The following is a 13,603-nucleotide window of genomic DNA, read 5'->3' as shown; positions in this document are numbered from 1 at the left end:
ACTCCGAAGAGTCTCAGAGCAGCTCACAACCTCCTCTACCTTCCTCCCCCACAACAGACACCCTGTGAGGTAGATGAAGATATTGGATTTATATCCCGCCCTCGACTCTGAAGAGTCTCAGAGCGGCTCACAATCTCATTTCTCTTCCTCTCCCACAACAGACACCCTGTGAGGTGGGTGGGGCTGAGAGAGCTCTGACAGAAGCTGCCCTTTCAAGGACAACCTCTGCCAGAGCTATGGCTGACCCAAGGCCATGCCGGCAGCTGAAAAGTGGAGGAGTGGGGAATCAAACCCGGTTCTCCCAGATAAGAGTCCGCACACTTAACCACTACACCAAACTGGCTCTCCAAAGAAGAGGGAGGCTGCGGCAGCCATTTTGTGTCTGCACCCACCATCCTGTGTCAGAATTCTGAAGGTTGTCCACAGGCCCAAAAAGGTTGGGGCTGCTTGTTCTAAGGTAACCCTCAGTTGTCAAAGATCCCACAGGCCCCAGGTGGTATTCTCGAGCCGTAGTGAGATCTCAGGGGGCATTTTCCATCTTGCGTAACGGGGGCTGACCAAGTGAAACCCTTCTTCCTTCCCCAAACAGCAAATGATCACCAAAGAATACGAACTCTTTGACTTCCGGCGTACTGAAGTCCCTCCGTTGCTGCTTCTCCTGGACCGTTCAGATGATGCCATCACGCCCCTCCTGAACCAGGCAAGTCTCCTTTGCACCCCTCTCAGGCCATTGGAGGGCTCAGAGGGAGGGAAGGGGGAGGGGTTTGTGAGTTTCCTGCCTTGTGCAGGCGGTTGGACTAGAGACCCTGGAGGTCCCTTCCAACTCTATGACTGTTAAGAGCGGTTCCTCAGTAGAACAGGCTTCCTCCTTGGGAGGTGGTGGGCTCTCCTTCCTTGGAGGTTTTTAAACAGAGGCTAGATGGCCATCTGACAGCAATGAAGATCCTGTGAATTTAGGGGGAGGGATTTGTGAGTTTCCTGCATTGTGCAGGGGTTGGACAAGATGATCCTGGAGGTCCCTTCTAACTCTAGGATTCTATGATTCTTCAGGAGGTGGTGGGCTCTCCTTCCTTGGAGGTTTTCAAACAGAGGCTAGATGGCCATCTGACAGAAATGAAGATCCTGTGCATTTAGGGGGAAGTATTTCTGAAGTTCCTGCATTGTGCAGGGGGTTGGACTAGATGACCCTGGAGGTCACTTCCAATCCTATTCTACGATTCCTGACTGTTAGAGAGGTTCTTCAGTGGAACAGGCTTCCTGCTTTGGAGGTGGGGGGCTCTCCTTCCTTGGAGGTTTTTAAACAGAGGCTAGATGGCCGTCTGACAGCAATGAAGATCCTGTGAATTTAGCGGGAGGTGTTTGTGAGTTTCCTGCATTGTGCAGGGGTTGGACTAGATGACCCTGGAGGTTCCTTCCAACTCTAGGATTCTATGACTGTTAAGAGCGGTTCCTCAGTGGAACAGGCTTCCTCAGGAGGTGGTGGGCTCTCCTTCCCTGGAGGTTTTTCAACAGAGGCTAGATGGCCACCTGACAGCAATGAGGATCCTGTGAATTTAGGGGGAGGTGTTTGTGAGTTTCCTGCATTGTGCAGGAGTTGGACTAGATGACGCTGGAGGTTCCTTCCAACTCTAGGATTCTTTGATTTGAAAGCTTTGTGGAGCTCAGGGGCGGGCCAAGGTAACGTGGTGGTGGCTGGAAGAAACCTTATGTAACAACAGATGCTGAGCTTGATAAGATAAGATAACTGGGGAATATGTGATTGTTTCATAAGAGAACCAAAAGGAGGGGATACGTGGCAGAATTTCTTTTGGGGTTGGTTCTCTTATGAAAGTGGCCATAAGCTATCCAGCACTGTCAAGCACTTAGACTTTGAGCTAGCTGATGGAAAAGTAGGTTAAAGGTAGAAGTTGTCTGAGGGCAATCTTAGCCTTATATAGATTGATTTGGCTGCATCATTGTTGATGTTATGAGAAGAACCAGATAGAGTGAAGATAACTGGTCCGTTGGCAGAGGGTGTAAATGAAGCTGGTGGTTCTGGGATGTGGAATGTGGAAACTCCTTATGAACCCTGAGATTTAGGGGAAGCTTGCTGACTTGCATTAGAGACAGAGGGAGGGTCTCTGTGCTTGTCAAACCATGAAATGAACAACTCTTGTTAGAGGCCTCTAATATAGAATGGGACTTGGAACTTAGACTCTAACCAAGAAAATGTAGACTAGCAGGGTGTAGGTCCCTGAAATAGGGACTTAGGCTTTTCATAGAATTAATAGCCACTGATAGACCTCTGCTCCATATTTTTATCCAATCGTGGGCATTCGATGAAATTGCTGAGCAGACAGGTTAAAACGGATAAAAGGAAGTACTTCTTCACCCAAAGGGTGATTAACGTGGAATTCACTGCCACAGGAGGTGGTGGCGGCCACAAGTATAGCCACCTTCAAGAGGGGTTTAGATAAAAATATGGAGCACAGGTCTATCAGTGGGTATTAGCCACAGTGTGTGTTTATATATAAAATTTTTTGCCACTGTGTGACACAGAGTGTTGGACTGGATGGGCCGTTGGCCTGATCCAACATGGCTTCTCTTATGTTCTTAATCCCCTCTTAAAGCTGGCTATGCTTGTAGCCGCCGCCACAGGAGGTGGCGGCGGCTACAAGCATAGCCAGCTTTAAGAGGGGATTGGATAAAAATATGGAGCAGAGGTCCATCAGTGGCTATTAGCCACAGTATATACATATATATATGTGTGTGTGTGTGTGTGTATATGTATGTATGTATGTGTGTGTGTGTATACACACACACATATATTGGCCACTGTGTGACACAGAGTGTTGGACTGGATGGGCCATTGGCCTGATCCAACATGGCTTCTCTTATGTTCTTATGGGACACAGACTGTTGGACTGGATGGGCCATTGGCCTGATCCAACATGGCTTCTCTTCTGTTCTTATGTGACAGAGTGTTAGACTGGAGGGGCCATTGGCCTGATCCAACATGGCTTCTCTTATGTTCTTATGTGACACAAAGTGTTGGACTGGAGGGGCCACTGGCCTGATTCAACAGGGCTTCTCTTGAGTGTTGGACTGGATGGGCCACTGGCCTGATCCAACATGGCTTCTTTTATGTTCTTATGTGACACAGATTGTTGGACTGGAGGGGCCATTGGCCTGATCCAACATGGCTTCTGTTCTTATGTGACACAGAGTGTTGGACTGGATGGGCCATTGGCCTGATCCAACAGGGCTTCTCTTATGTTCTTACGTGACACAGAGTGTTGGACTGGAGGGGCCTTTGGCCTGATCCAACATGGCTCCTCTTATGTTCTTATGTGACACAGAGTGTTGGACTGGAGGGTCCTTTGGCCTGATCGAACATGGCTTCTCTTCTGTTCTTATGTGACACAGAGTGTTGGACTGGAGGGGCCACTGGCCTGATCCAACATGGCTTCTCTTATGTTCTTACTTTCTTAATGCTGTATTCTGAAATTGTACAGACGTTGTCTAATTGATTTGCCTTTCTACCTATATTTTAAGCCTCCTTTCCAAAGGAAAAGCTTGGAGTCTAATAAAGTTTATATGTGTAGCCTGGAAACCTAACTTGGTCCTATGTGTGAGTTTCTGAAAACTACGAGTTCTTTGGTTTACTGAGGGTACAAAAGTAAATCCTGCCTCAGTTGCTGTCTGAGGTGCTCGTGGACTGCAGCCTGTCTGGGCATGGAAATGATGCCCTGTGTCGTCTCCTCCTCTCTCCGCCCCTGCAGTGGACGTACCAGGCCATGGTCCACGAACTACTTGGGATTAACAACAACCGGATCGATCTCTCGCGCGTCCCGGGCATCAGCAAAGATCTCCGGGAAGTGGTTTTGTCTGCCGAAAACGACGAGTTTTATGCCAACGTGAGTACACCGGCCGTTGCGTGTTTTGAGTTCAAATTTCACTGCTTTGTGAACCTCAACCGATAGGACAGCTTGGATTGCAGGCAGGAAATTGCTCCTGCCAGGCTCAGCATGAAACACGAGACCCGCTTCTTCCAGCATCTGCCGAAGGTGAATGTCTCATTTGGGTGTAAATTCCCTCCCCCCCCCCCCGGAAAAAAATTTGTTTTCTCTTTCAGACTTTGTTGAATCTTTTGGGGATCTCCTGTTTTCTGAATAAGACATGAATTTGCATTCCTTTTTCGGTTCCATTATCTGGTTCTCCTTGTTGGAAACTCCAGCTTGGGGAGGTTTTACTATCCTAGGTGTTATATATATATAAATGAACATAGGAAGCTGCCTTCTACTGAATCAGACCCTCGGTCCATCAAAGTCAGTCTTGTCTACTCAGACTGGCAGTGGCTCTCCAGAGTCTCAGGCTAAGGGGAGGGACAGTGGCTCAGTGTCAGAGTATCTGCTTGGTAAGCAGAAGGTCCCAGGTTCAATCCCCGGCATCTCCAACTAAAAAGGGTCCAGGCAAAGAGGTGTGAAAAACCTCAGCATGAGACCCTGGAGAGCCGCTGCCAGTTAAGGGAGGGACAGTGGCTCTGTGGTAGAGCATCTGCTTGGAAAGCAGAAGGTCCCAGGTTCAATCCCCAGCATCTCCAACTAAAAAGGGTCCAGGCAATTAAGCATGAAAAACCTCAGCTTGAGACCCTGGAGAGCCACTGCCAGTTAGGGGAGGGACGGTGGCTCAGTGGCAGAGCATCTGCTTGGTAAGCAGAAGGTCCCAGGTTCAATCCCCAGCATCTCCAACTAAAAATGGGTCCAGGCAAGTAGGCATGAAAAACCTCAGCTTGAGACCCCGGAGAGCCGCTGCCAGTCTGAGTAGACAAGACTGACTTTGGGGGAGGGACAGTGGGTCAGGGGTAGAGCATCTGCTTGGTAAGCAGAAGGTCCCAGGTTCAATCCCTGGCATCTCCAACTCAAAAGGGTCCAGGGAAGTAGGCGTGAAAAACCTCCACTTGAGACCCTGGAAAGCCACTGCCAGTCTGAGTGGACAAGACTGACTTTGATGGACCCAGGGTCTGATTCACTATAATGCAGCTTCATATGTTCATATGTTTTTCATGCCTATTTGCCTGGACCCTTTTGTGTTGGAGACGCTGAGAATTGAACCTGTTACCTTCTGTTTACTAAGTAGATGCTCTACCACTGAGCCACTGTCCCACTTATGTTGAAATGTCATGTTCAGAAGAATGCGGCCTTGCTCTGAGATCCCCCTCAATGTGTTTTTGTCGACATGGCACCAGCAGACCCGCTGTTCCTGTCACCCACCAAGTCTTTTTTAGAAACTGTGGCGCACCCATTGGGGAGTTTTGCCCCCAAAGGCTTCGGATTGGCCCTTTGATTAGCTGTGCCGACGTTTAAAAACATGGCTTTGGCAGAAGCTGCCACCGAAACCCAAGGATTGTCCCTGCGTGACTGAAAGTCAGCTGTGGTGGCCATTTTGTGGTCATGCCCCCTAACCTGTATCCGAATGCCAAAGGTGTCTGAAGGCTCAAAAAGGTTTGGGACCCCATCCCAGCTGTTGCTGTGCCTTGAAACCATCCCCAGACTCCTCCTCCCGTCTCCACAAAGACTTCTGTGGGGTTTTAATGGCCTCAGACTCGCTCCAGTATGTCCTGGTCACAGACGTAGAGCCATTGTGGTATCTCCTGGCTTGTCCAAGTGTCCAGGTTTCCCAGCTCGGTTGTCCTCTTCAAACAGTCCCCTTCCCTGTCCATAGAACATGTACCTGAACTTCGCAGAGATCGGCAGCAATATCAAGAACCTCATGGAAGACTTCCAGCGGAGGAAGCCCAAGGAGCAGCAGAAGCTCGAATCTATTGCAGACATGAAGGTGATTTGGAAACCGAGGGTTGAAAGCACTTTTGCTTGGGGTGTGTCACACAGCTGCGGCCTAGGAAAGTAAAGGTCTGGGAGGGGCCAGAGCACCCAACTACCCTTGTCTTTAGGGTTGCCAATCCCCAGGTGGGGGCAGGGGATCCCCCGGTTTGGAGGCCCTCCCCCCGCTTCAGGGTCATCAGAAAGCGGGGGGAGGGGAGGGAAATGTCTGCTGGGAACTCTGTTATTCCCTATGGAGATTTATTCCCATAGAAAATAATGGAGAATTGATCCATGGGTATCTGGGGCTCTGGAGAGGCTGTTTTTTGAGGTAGAGGCACCAAATTTTCAGTATAGCAGCCAGTGTCTCTTTCCAAAATACCTCCCAAGTTTCAAAAAAAATTGGACCAGGGGGTCCAATTCTATGAGCCCCCAAAGAAGGTGTCCCCTTCATTATTTCCTATGGAAGGAAGGCCTTTAAGAGGTGTGCGGTCCCTTTAAGTGTGATGGCCAGAACTCCCTTTGGAGTTCAATTATGTTTGTCACACCCTTGCTCTTGGCTCCACCCCCAATGTCTCCTGGCTCCACCCCCAAAGTCCCCAGATATTTCTTGAATCGGACTTGGCCACCCTACTTGTCTTCCTTATTAGTAAATACCTCTTTACTGTGACCAAGGAGACATGAGAATCCTGGCAGGATAATAACAAAAGGAAGTTTATTTATTAGTGCTCTAAAAATAATAAGTGGGTGATCAAGATCCAGTGCTATGGTGAATATGAAAAAGTAAAGGTGGGTGCAAATGAACCAAGGGTGTCAAAGATACGGCCTGCGGGCCGGATCAGGCCCACAGAGGGCTCCAATCAGGTCCTCCAGTGACTGGCTGCCATCTGCTTCATTTTCCCTTACCTGTTTTTTTCAGTCGCCATTTTGTGTTTCTCCCCAGATAAGCCAGAGCAGCAAAGCAGCTTTTCCTTCTCCCCACTCCCTTTTCCCAAAGGGAGGAGCAGCCTCAGCCAATGAGGGAGGTGAGCTCTATAGCTCTGCTGGTTGATTAAGTTTGCCAGGCTCAGTTAATCACTCTGCAGAGCTACTGAGACAAGCTTCTCTTCCTTCTAATGCAGGGTAGGGAACGGTGGCTCTCCAGATGTTTTTTGCCTACAACTCCCATCAGCCCCAGCCGTTGGCCATGCTGGCTGGGGCTGATGGGAGTTGTAGGCAAAAAACATCTGGAGAGCCACCGTTCCCTACCCCAGTTCTAATGAATGGCTGAGGCTCCTCCCCCTCCTCATGCCCTGGGGAAGGAAAGAAAGAGCCAGAGCTTCCTTTGCACAGTCCCCACCATCAGGAGAGCTACAAAGAATGCTTTTAAGACTAGCAATGTTTTAGTGAAGGTATGAGCTTTTTGCCTTGCTACAGAGAGAGAGAGAGAGAGAGTTTTGTTGGGCTTGTAACTGGGTTCCCCTCCTCTTTTTCATGCCCTCCAGTCTTTCTCAATAGGAAAGCATGTGAACTACTTAGAAGAGAAATATCAGCATTAGGCTGAGAGTGTGTTCCACCCCAGGTTTACCCAGCAAATCTTCCTTAATTTTTCTTTCATATTTTCCTTTGATTGCGGGTCTTGAATTTAGACTTTCCAGATAGTGGGCTGACACTGACCACTGTCCATCCCACAAACATGTTCCTATACAAAGTGTCTGAAAACAGTGCAAAACAAACACAGAGAGATACACTCTCTTACTGGGTCTACAGAGACTTCTGAAAAGTACAGGGGCTGTGCGTGCTCTCTCTCTCTCACACACACACACTTACTGGCTGTGGTTCCTCCACAAGGACATCTGAAAAGTACAGTGGCTACGCTGCTCTCTTTCTCACACTCACACACACACACACATGCTAAGTTGCTCTGAAACGAAAGCAAAACAAACGGAGGGACTGCGCTCTCAGGAGGTTCTGCTGCTGACCCTTCCCCATGAAGTACTTCTTGTTTCCTGCTCAAATTTAAAGGCACACACACACATTTTAAAACGGGACCTGTTTCTAAAACTGCTGGAGATCTACAGGTACATGGTGGCTGTGGGGGCGAGGCTTCCCCCACCAGCCAGCTGACTGGGGGTGGGGTGGAGCCTGTAAAACCAGAGGATCCCCCGCTGGGACATGGGGATTGGGAAGCCTAGTAGATATCTATGATGTGGCCTCCTTTGGAATACCCTGTATAGTTCTTGCCACCATATCTCAAAAACGCCATTGCAGAGCTGGGAAAAGTACAGCGGAAGGTGACCAAGAGGATGAGGGGCTGGAGCCCCTCCCCTAGCAGGAAAGGCTGAAGAGTCTGGGACTTCTCCGTTTAGAACAGAGGCGACTAATGAGGGACATCACAGAAGTTTCTAAAGTTATGCACGAGGTTGAGAGAGTTGACAAAGAGCAATTTATTCTTCTCTCCCATAATAATACTAGAACTTGAGGTCACCCAAATAAAGCTGATGGGCAGTAAGTACAGGACAGATGAAAGGAAATTCCTCTTTACACAAGGAGCAATTGAGTTATGGAATCTACTGCCCACGGAGCTAGGGATGGTCATGAAAACAGATAGCTTGAAGAAGGAATTGATTTGTGGAGGAAAGGTCCTTCAAGGTCTGCTGCCTGAAGGGAATCTCCACACTGAGCAGCAGTCAGCCTTTGAATCCCAGAGCCAGAAGGCAACATCCATGGTCTCCATGCCCCATTGTTGGCCCTCCAGAGGAACTGATTGGCCTCTGTGTGAGACAGGAGGCTGGACTAGACGGACCCTCCCTGGTCTGACCCTGCAGGGCTCTTCTAAGTTTCTTCTCAGGGGAAGGCCTTGGCCTCTCTGCCCTGTTGTTGGTCCTCCGGAGGAACTGGTTGGCCACTGTGTGAGACAGGAGGCTGGACTGGATGGACCCTCACTGGTCTGACCCAGCAGGGCTCTTCTGAGATTCTGCTAAGGGGAAGGCCTCGGCCTCTCTGCCCTGTTGTTGGTCCTCTGGAGGAACTGGCTGGCCACTGTGTGAGACAGGAGGCTGGACTGGATGGACCCTCACTGGTCTGACCCAGCAGGGCTCTCCTGATGCTCTTCTCAGGGGAAGGCCTCAGCCTCTCTGCCCTGTTGTTGGCCCTCCAGAGGAACTGGCTGGCCACTGTGTGAGACAGGAGGCTGGACTAGATGGACCCTCCCTGGTCTAACCCAGCAGGGCTCTTCTGATGTTCTTCTTAGGGGAAGGCCTTGGCCTCTCTGTCCTGTGGTTGGCTCTCCAGAGGAACTGGCTGGCCCCTGTGTGAGACAGGAGGCTGGACTAGATGGACGCTCCCTGGTCTGACCCAGCAGGGCTCTTCTGATGCTCTTCTCAGGGGAAGGCCTCGGCCTCTCTGCCCTGTGGTTGGCCCTTCAGAGGAACTGGCTGGCCCCTGTGTGAGACAGGAGGCTGGACTAGATGGACCCTCCCTGGTCTGACCCAGCAGGGCTCTTCTGATGTTCTTCTCAGGGGAAGGCCTCGGCCTCTCTGCCCTGTGGTTGGCCCTTCAGAGGAACTGGCTGGCCCCTGTGTGAGACAGGAGGCTGGACTAGATGGACGCTCCCTGGTCTGACCCAGCAGGGCTCTTCTGATGCTCTTCTCAGGGGAAGGCCTCGGCCTCTCTGCCCTGTGGTTGCCCTCCAGAGGAACTGGCTGGCCCCTGTGTGAGACAGGAGGCTGGACTAGATGGACGCTCCCTGGTCTGACCCAGCAGGGCTCTTCTGATGTTCTTCTCAGGGGAAGGCCTCGACCTCTCTGCCCTGTTGTTGGCCCTCCAGAGGAACTGGGTGGCCCCTGTGTGAGACAGGAGGCTGGACTAGATGGACGCTCCCTGGTCGGACCCAGCAGGGCTCTTCTGATGTTCTTCTGGGGGGAAGGCCTCGGCCTCTCTGCCCTGTTGTTGGCCCTCCAGAGGAACTGGCTGGCCACTGTGTGAGACAGGAGGCTGGACTGCATGGACCCTCACTGGTCTGATCCAGCAGGGCTCTTCTGATGTGCTTATGATCTTCTGCTTCCTGCTTTGTTGAAACCTGCAATATCTCCTTCTTCTCCCTTTTCCATTTCAGGCCTTTGTGGAGAACTACCCCCAGTTCAAGAAGATGTCCGGCACGGTCTCAAAGCACGTCACTGTGGTGGGGGAGCTTTCCCGGCTGGTCAGCGAGAGGAACCTTCTGGAGGTGTCCGAGGTTGAGCAGGAGCTGGCTTGCCAGAACGACCACTCCAGTGCTCTGCAGGTAGCCAGCCCCGGGAGCAGAGGCCTGCACACAACAAACACCTGCAGACGTTGTGTTTGATAGCAGTTTATGCCGCTGAAGTTCATGCGCTGCTGATGTAGGTAGATTTTCCCACCTAGGTGTGCCATCTGCATCTGCTGAAAGGTAGAGATTGTCTGAAGCCTCATTAGTCTAAGGCTGCTTTGTTGTTTGTTTGTTAGACTCTCGTATAGGTCAGTCCTACGCAGTGTTCCCTCTACGCTGCGGAGTCCTGTGAGCAAAAATTCCACTTTGTGAGCCGCTGCATAAATTATTGTGCTCTGGGGTCATCCTTCCTGAGCGAAGACAAAAATGCGTGAGCGGGAGGCTAAAAAACTGAGCTAGCTCACACTAACTCAGCTTAGAGGGAACACTGATGCTATGTAATCTATGAAAGAGCTCCATCAGTGGCTGCCTGGGGCAGTGATGCTCTGTATTCTTGGTGTGGGGGGGGGCACAGTGGGAGGGCTTCTTGTGTCGTGGCCCCACTAATGGACCTCCTGTTGGCGCCTGGGTTTTTTGGCCACTGTGTGACACAGAGTGTTGGACTGGATGGGCCATTGGCATGATCCAACATGGCTTCTCTTATGTTCTTATGAGACACAGAGTGTTAGACTGGATGGGCCACTGGCCTGATCCAACATGGCTTCTCTTATGTTCTTATGTGACACAGAGTGTTGGACTGGAGGGGCCATTGGCCTGATCCAACAGGGCTTCTCTTATGTTCTTATGAGACACAGAGTGTTGGATTGGAGGGGCCACTGGCCTGATCCAACAGGGCTTCTCTTATGTTCTTATGCAACACAGAGTGTTGGACTGGAGGGGCCATTGGCCTGATCCAACAGGGCTTCTCTTATGTTCTTATGAGACACAGAGTGTTGGACTGGATGGGCCACTGGCCTGATCCAGCATGACTTCTGTTCTGTTCTTATGAGACACAGAGTGTTGGACTGGAGGGGCCATTGGCCTGATCCAACGTGGCTTCTCTTATGTTCTTATGGGACACAGAGTGTTGGATTGGAGGGGCCGTTGGCCTGATCCAACAGGGCTTCTCTGATATTCTTAAGAAGTACTTCCTTTTATCCATTCTAAACCGACTGCTCAGTAATTTAATTGACTGCCTAGAAGTTCTCGTATTGTGAGAAAGGGAGAAAAGTACTTACTTCTCTACCTTCTCTATCCCATACTTAATCTTGTAAACCTCTACCAGTCCTAGCAAGAGATTGTGGGGACCCTAGATTAGAAAAAGCCCATCACATGTCTGGATTCCTGTGTATCCAAACCAGATCTTTGGCCTGGCCCAGACAGCAGGGCCTTTGAGTTGTGGCCACCCCCAGCTGCCTGCAGATTCAGGATGGGGGATTATCTAAACAGACACACAAACCCCGACTTCCATCTCTCACAGCTCCTCCTGGAATGGATCCAGCTTCTTAAATTTGTGGGCTGGAATTTAAGCACACGCCTCCCCCTCAGCTCATAATTATTTTAAATGTGGCATTTAATTGAAGGAGGGGCGGCCTTTCCACAAATTTCAGTTACGTAAGTTGTGCTGAATTTTGGAGGTTTGTAATGCCCTGAACTTGGAAAGCTCGAAGCCCTGGTGTCCTTTGGAGGACATGTTCTCATCTGCACCCAAACCCTTCCCATTTGCAAATTTAATAGAGAAACGCAGCGTTAAATAAAGGATCTTTGGTGAGAGAACTTGGCCGAAAGCTTTCTGCAAGGATCCGCTGTTTGGCGACAGGGCACGACTCGAACTTCTATTCATAGTTCGTGGACTTCAGAAACTGACCCTTGTCTGGGACATCGCATGAGTCAGAATGAGTTGTGACTGTCGACTGGGAACAATGCTGCCCTTTTAAGGGGGAATGTGTGTGTGTGAGGGTCAGTGGAGTGCTGGAGGGGCAGGGAGCGGAAATCTGGAAAGGTGCCATGTAGAAAAGAGACAGGAGGTTTGTGTGGAGAGCCAGTTTAGGGTAGTGGTTAAGTGCGCAGACTCTTATCTGGGAGAACCGGGTTTGATTCCCCACTCCTCCGCTTGCAGCTGCTGGAATGGCCTTAGGTCAGCCAGAGCTCTGGCAGAGTTGTCATAAGAACATAAGAGAAGCCATGTTGGATCAGGCCAACGGCCCATCAAGTCCAACACTCTGTGTCACACAGTGGCCAAAAATTTTATGTACACACATACACTGTGGCTAATAGCCACTAATGGACCTGTGCTCCATATTTTTATCTAAACCCCTCTTGAAGGTGGCTATACTTGTGGCCGCCACCACCTCCTGTGGCAGTGAATTCCACATGTTAATCACCCTTTGGGTGAAGAAGTACTTCCTTTTATCCGTTTTAACCTTTCTGCTCAGCAATTTCATCGAATGCCCATGAGTTCTTGTATTGTGAGAAAGGGAGAAAAGTACTTCTTTCTCTACTTTCTCCATCCCATGCATTATCTTGTAAACCTCTATCATGTCACCCCGCAGTCGACGTTTCTCCAAGCTAAAGAGTCCCAAGCGTTTCAACCTTTCTTCATAGGGAAAGTGCTCCAGCCCTTTAATCATTCTAGTTGCCCTTCTCTGGACTTTCTCCAATGCTATAATATCCTTTTTGAGGTGTGGCGACCAGAACTGCACACAGTACTCCAAATGAGACCGCACCATCGATTTATACAGGGGCATTATGATACTGGCTGATTTGTTTTCAATTCCCTTCCTAATAATTCCCAGTATGGCGTTGGCCTTTTTTATTGCAGACGCACACTGTCTTGACATTTTCAGTGAGTTATTTACCACGACCCCAAGATCTCTCTCTTGGTCAGTCTCTGCCAGTTCACACCCCATCAACTTGTATTTGTAGCTGGGATTCTTGGCCCCAATGTGCATTACTTTGCACTTGGCCACATTGAACCGCATCTGCCACGTTGACGCCCACTCACCCAGCCTCAACAGATCCCTTTGGAGTTCCTCACAATCCTCTCTGGTTCTCACCACCCTGAACAATTTAGTGTCATCCGCAAACTTGGCCACTTCACTGCTCACTGTCCTTGAAAGGTCAGCTGCTATGAGAGCCGTCTTGGCCCCACCCACCTCACAGGGGGTCTGTTGTGGGGGAGGAAGGGAAAGGAGATTGTGAGCTGCTCTGAGACTCTTCGGAGTGGAGGGCGGGATATAAATCCAATATCTTCTTCTTCTAGGGCTCCTGACCGCTGGAAACCCACCCCATTCAGACACCCTCTTCCCCCTTCCTGTTTGGATATAGTTTTGGAAGACAGGGCTTAAGGGCTCTGCGGTGCCCTCATGGGTAGAAGAAGAAGACTGCAGATTTATACCCCGCCCTTCTCCCTGAATCAGAGTCTCAGAGCGGCTCACAATCTCCTTTCCCTTCCTCCCCCACAACAGACACCCTGTGAGGTGGGTGGGGCTGAGAGGGCTCTCACAGCAGCTGCCCTTTCAAGGACAACCTCTGCCAGAGCTATGGCTGCCCCAAGGCCATTCCAGCAGCTGCAAGTGGAGGAGTGGGGAATCAA

At 50.3% G+C, this 13,603-nt stretch overlaps 1 protein-coding gene across 1 annotated transcript in view; it reads left to right on the top strand.

The window, feature by feature from the left end:
- Positions 1–13,603, top strand: part of VPS45 (vacuolar protein sorting 45 homolog) — an 84,051-nt gene that overhangs the window by 20,237 nt on the left and 50,211 nt on the right. The window contains exons 7-10 of the mRNA XM_060256594.1: positions 590–700; positions 3,762–3,896; positions 5,704–5,817; positions 9,898–10,065. Of these exons, the coding sequence (XP_060112577.1) occupies positions 590–700; positions 3,762–3,896; positions 5,704–5,817; positions 9,898–10,065 (528 nt within the window). The remainder of the gene's footprint in view (positions 1–589; positions 701–3,761; positions 3,897–5,703; positions 5,818–9,897; positions 10,066–13,603) is intronic.

This window comes from Heteronotia binoei, chromosome 1 (assembly GCF_032191835.1).
Source record: "Heteronotia binoei isolate CCM8104 ecotype False Entrance Well chromosome 1, APGP_CSIRO_Hbin_v1, whole genome shotgun sequence".
NCBI lineage: Eukaryota > Metazoa > Chordata > Lepidosauria > Squamata > Gekkonidae > Heteronotia > Heteronotia binoei.
This window is presented reverse-complemented; position numbering and strand designations above follow the sequence as displayed.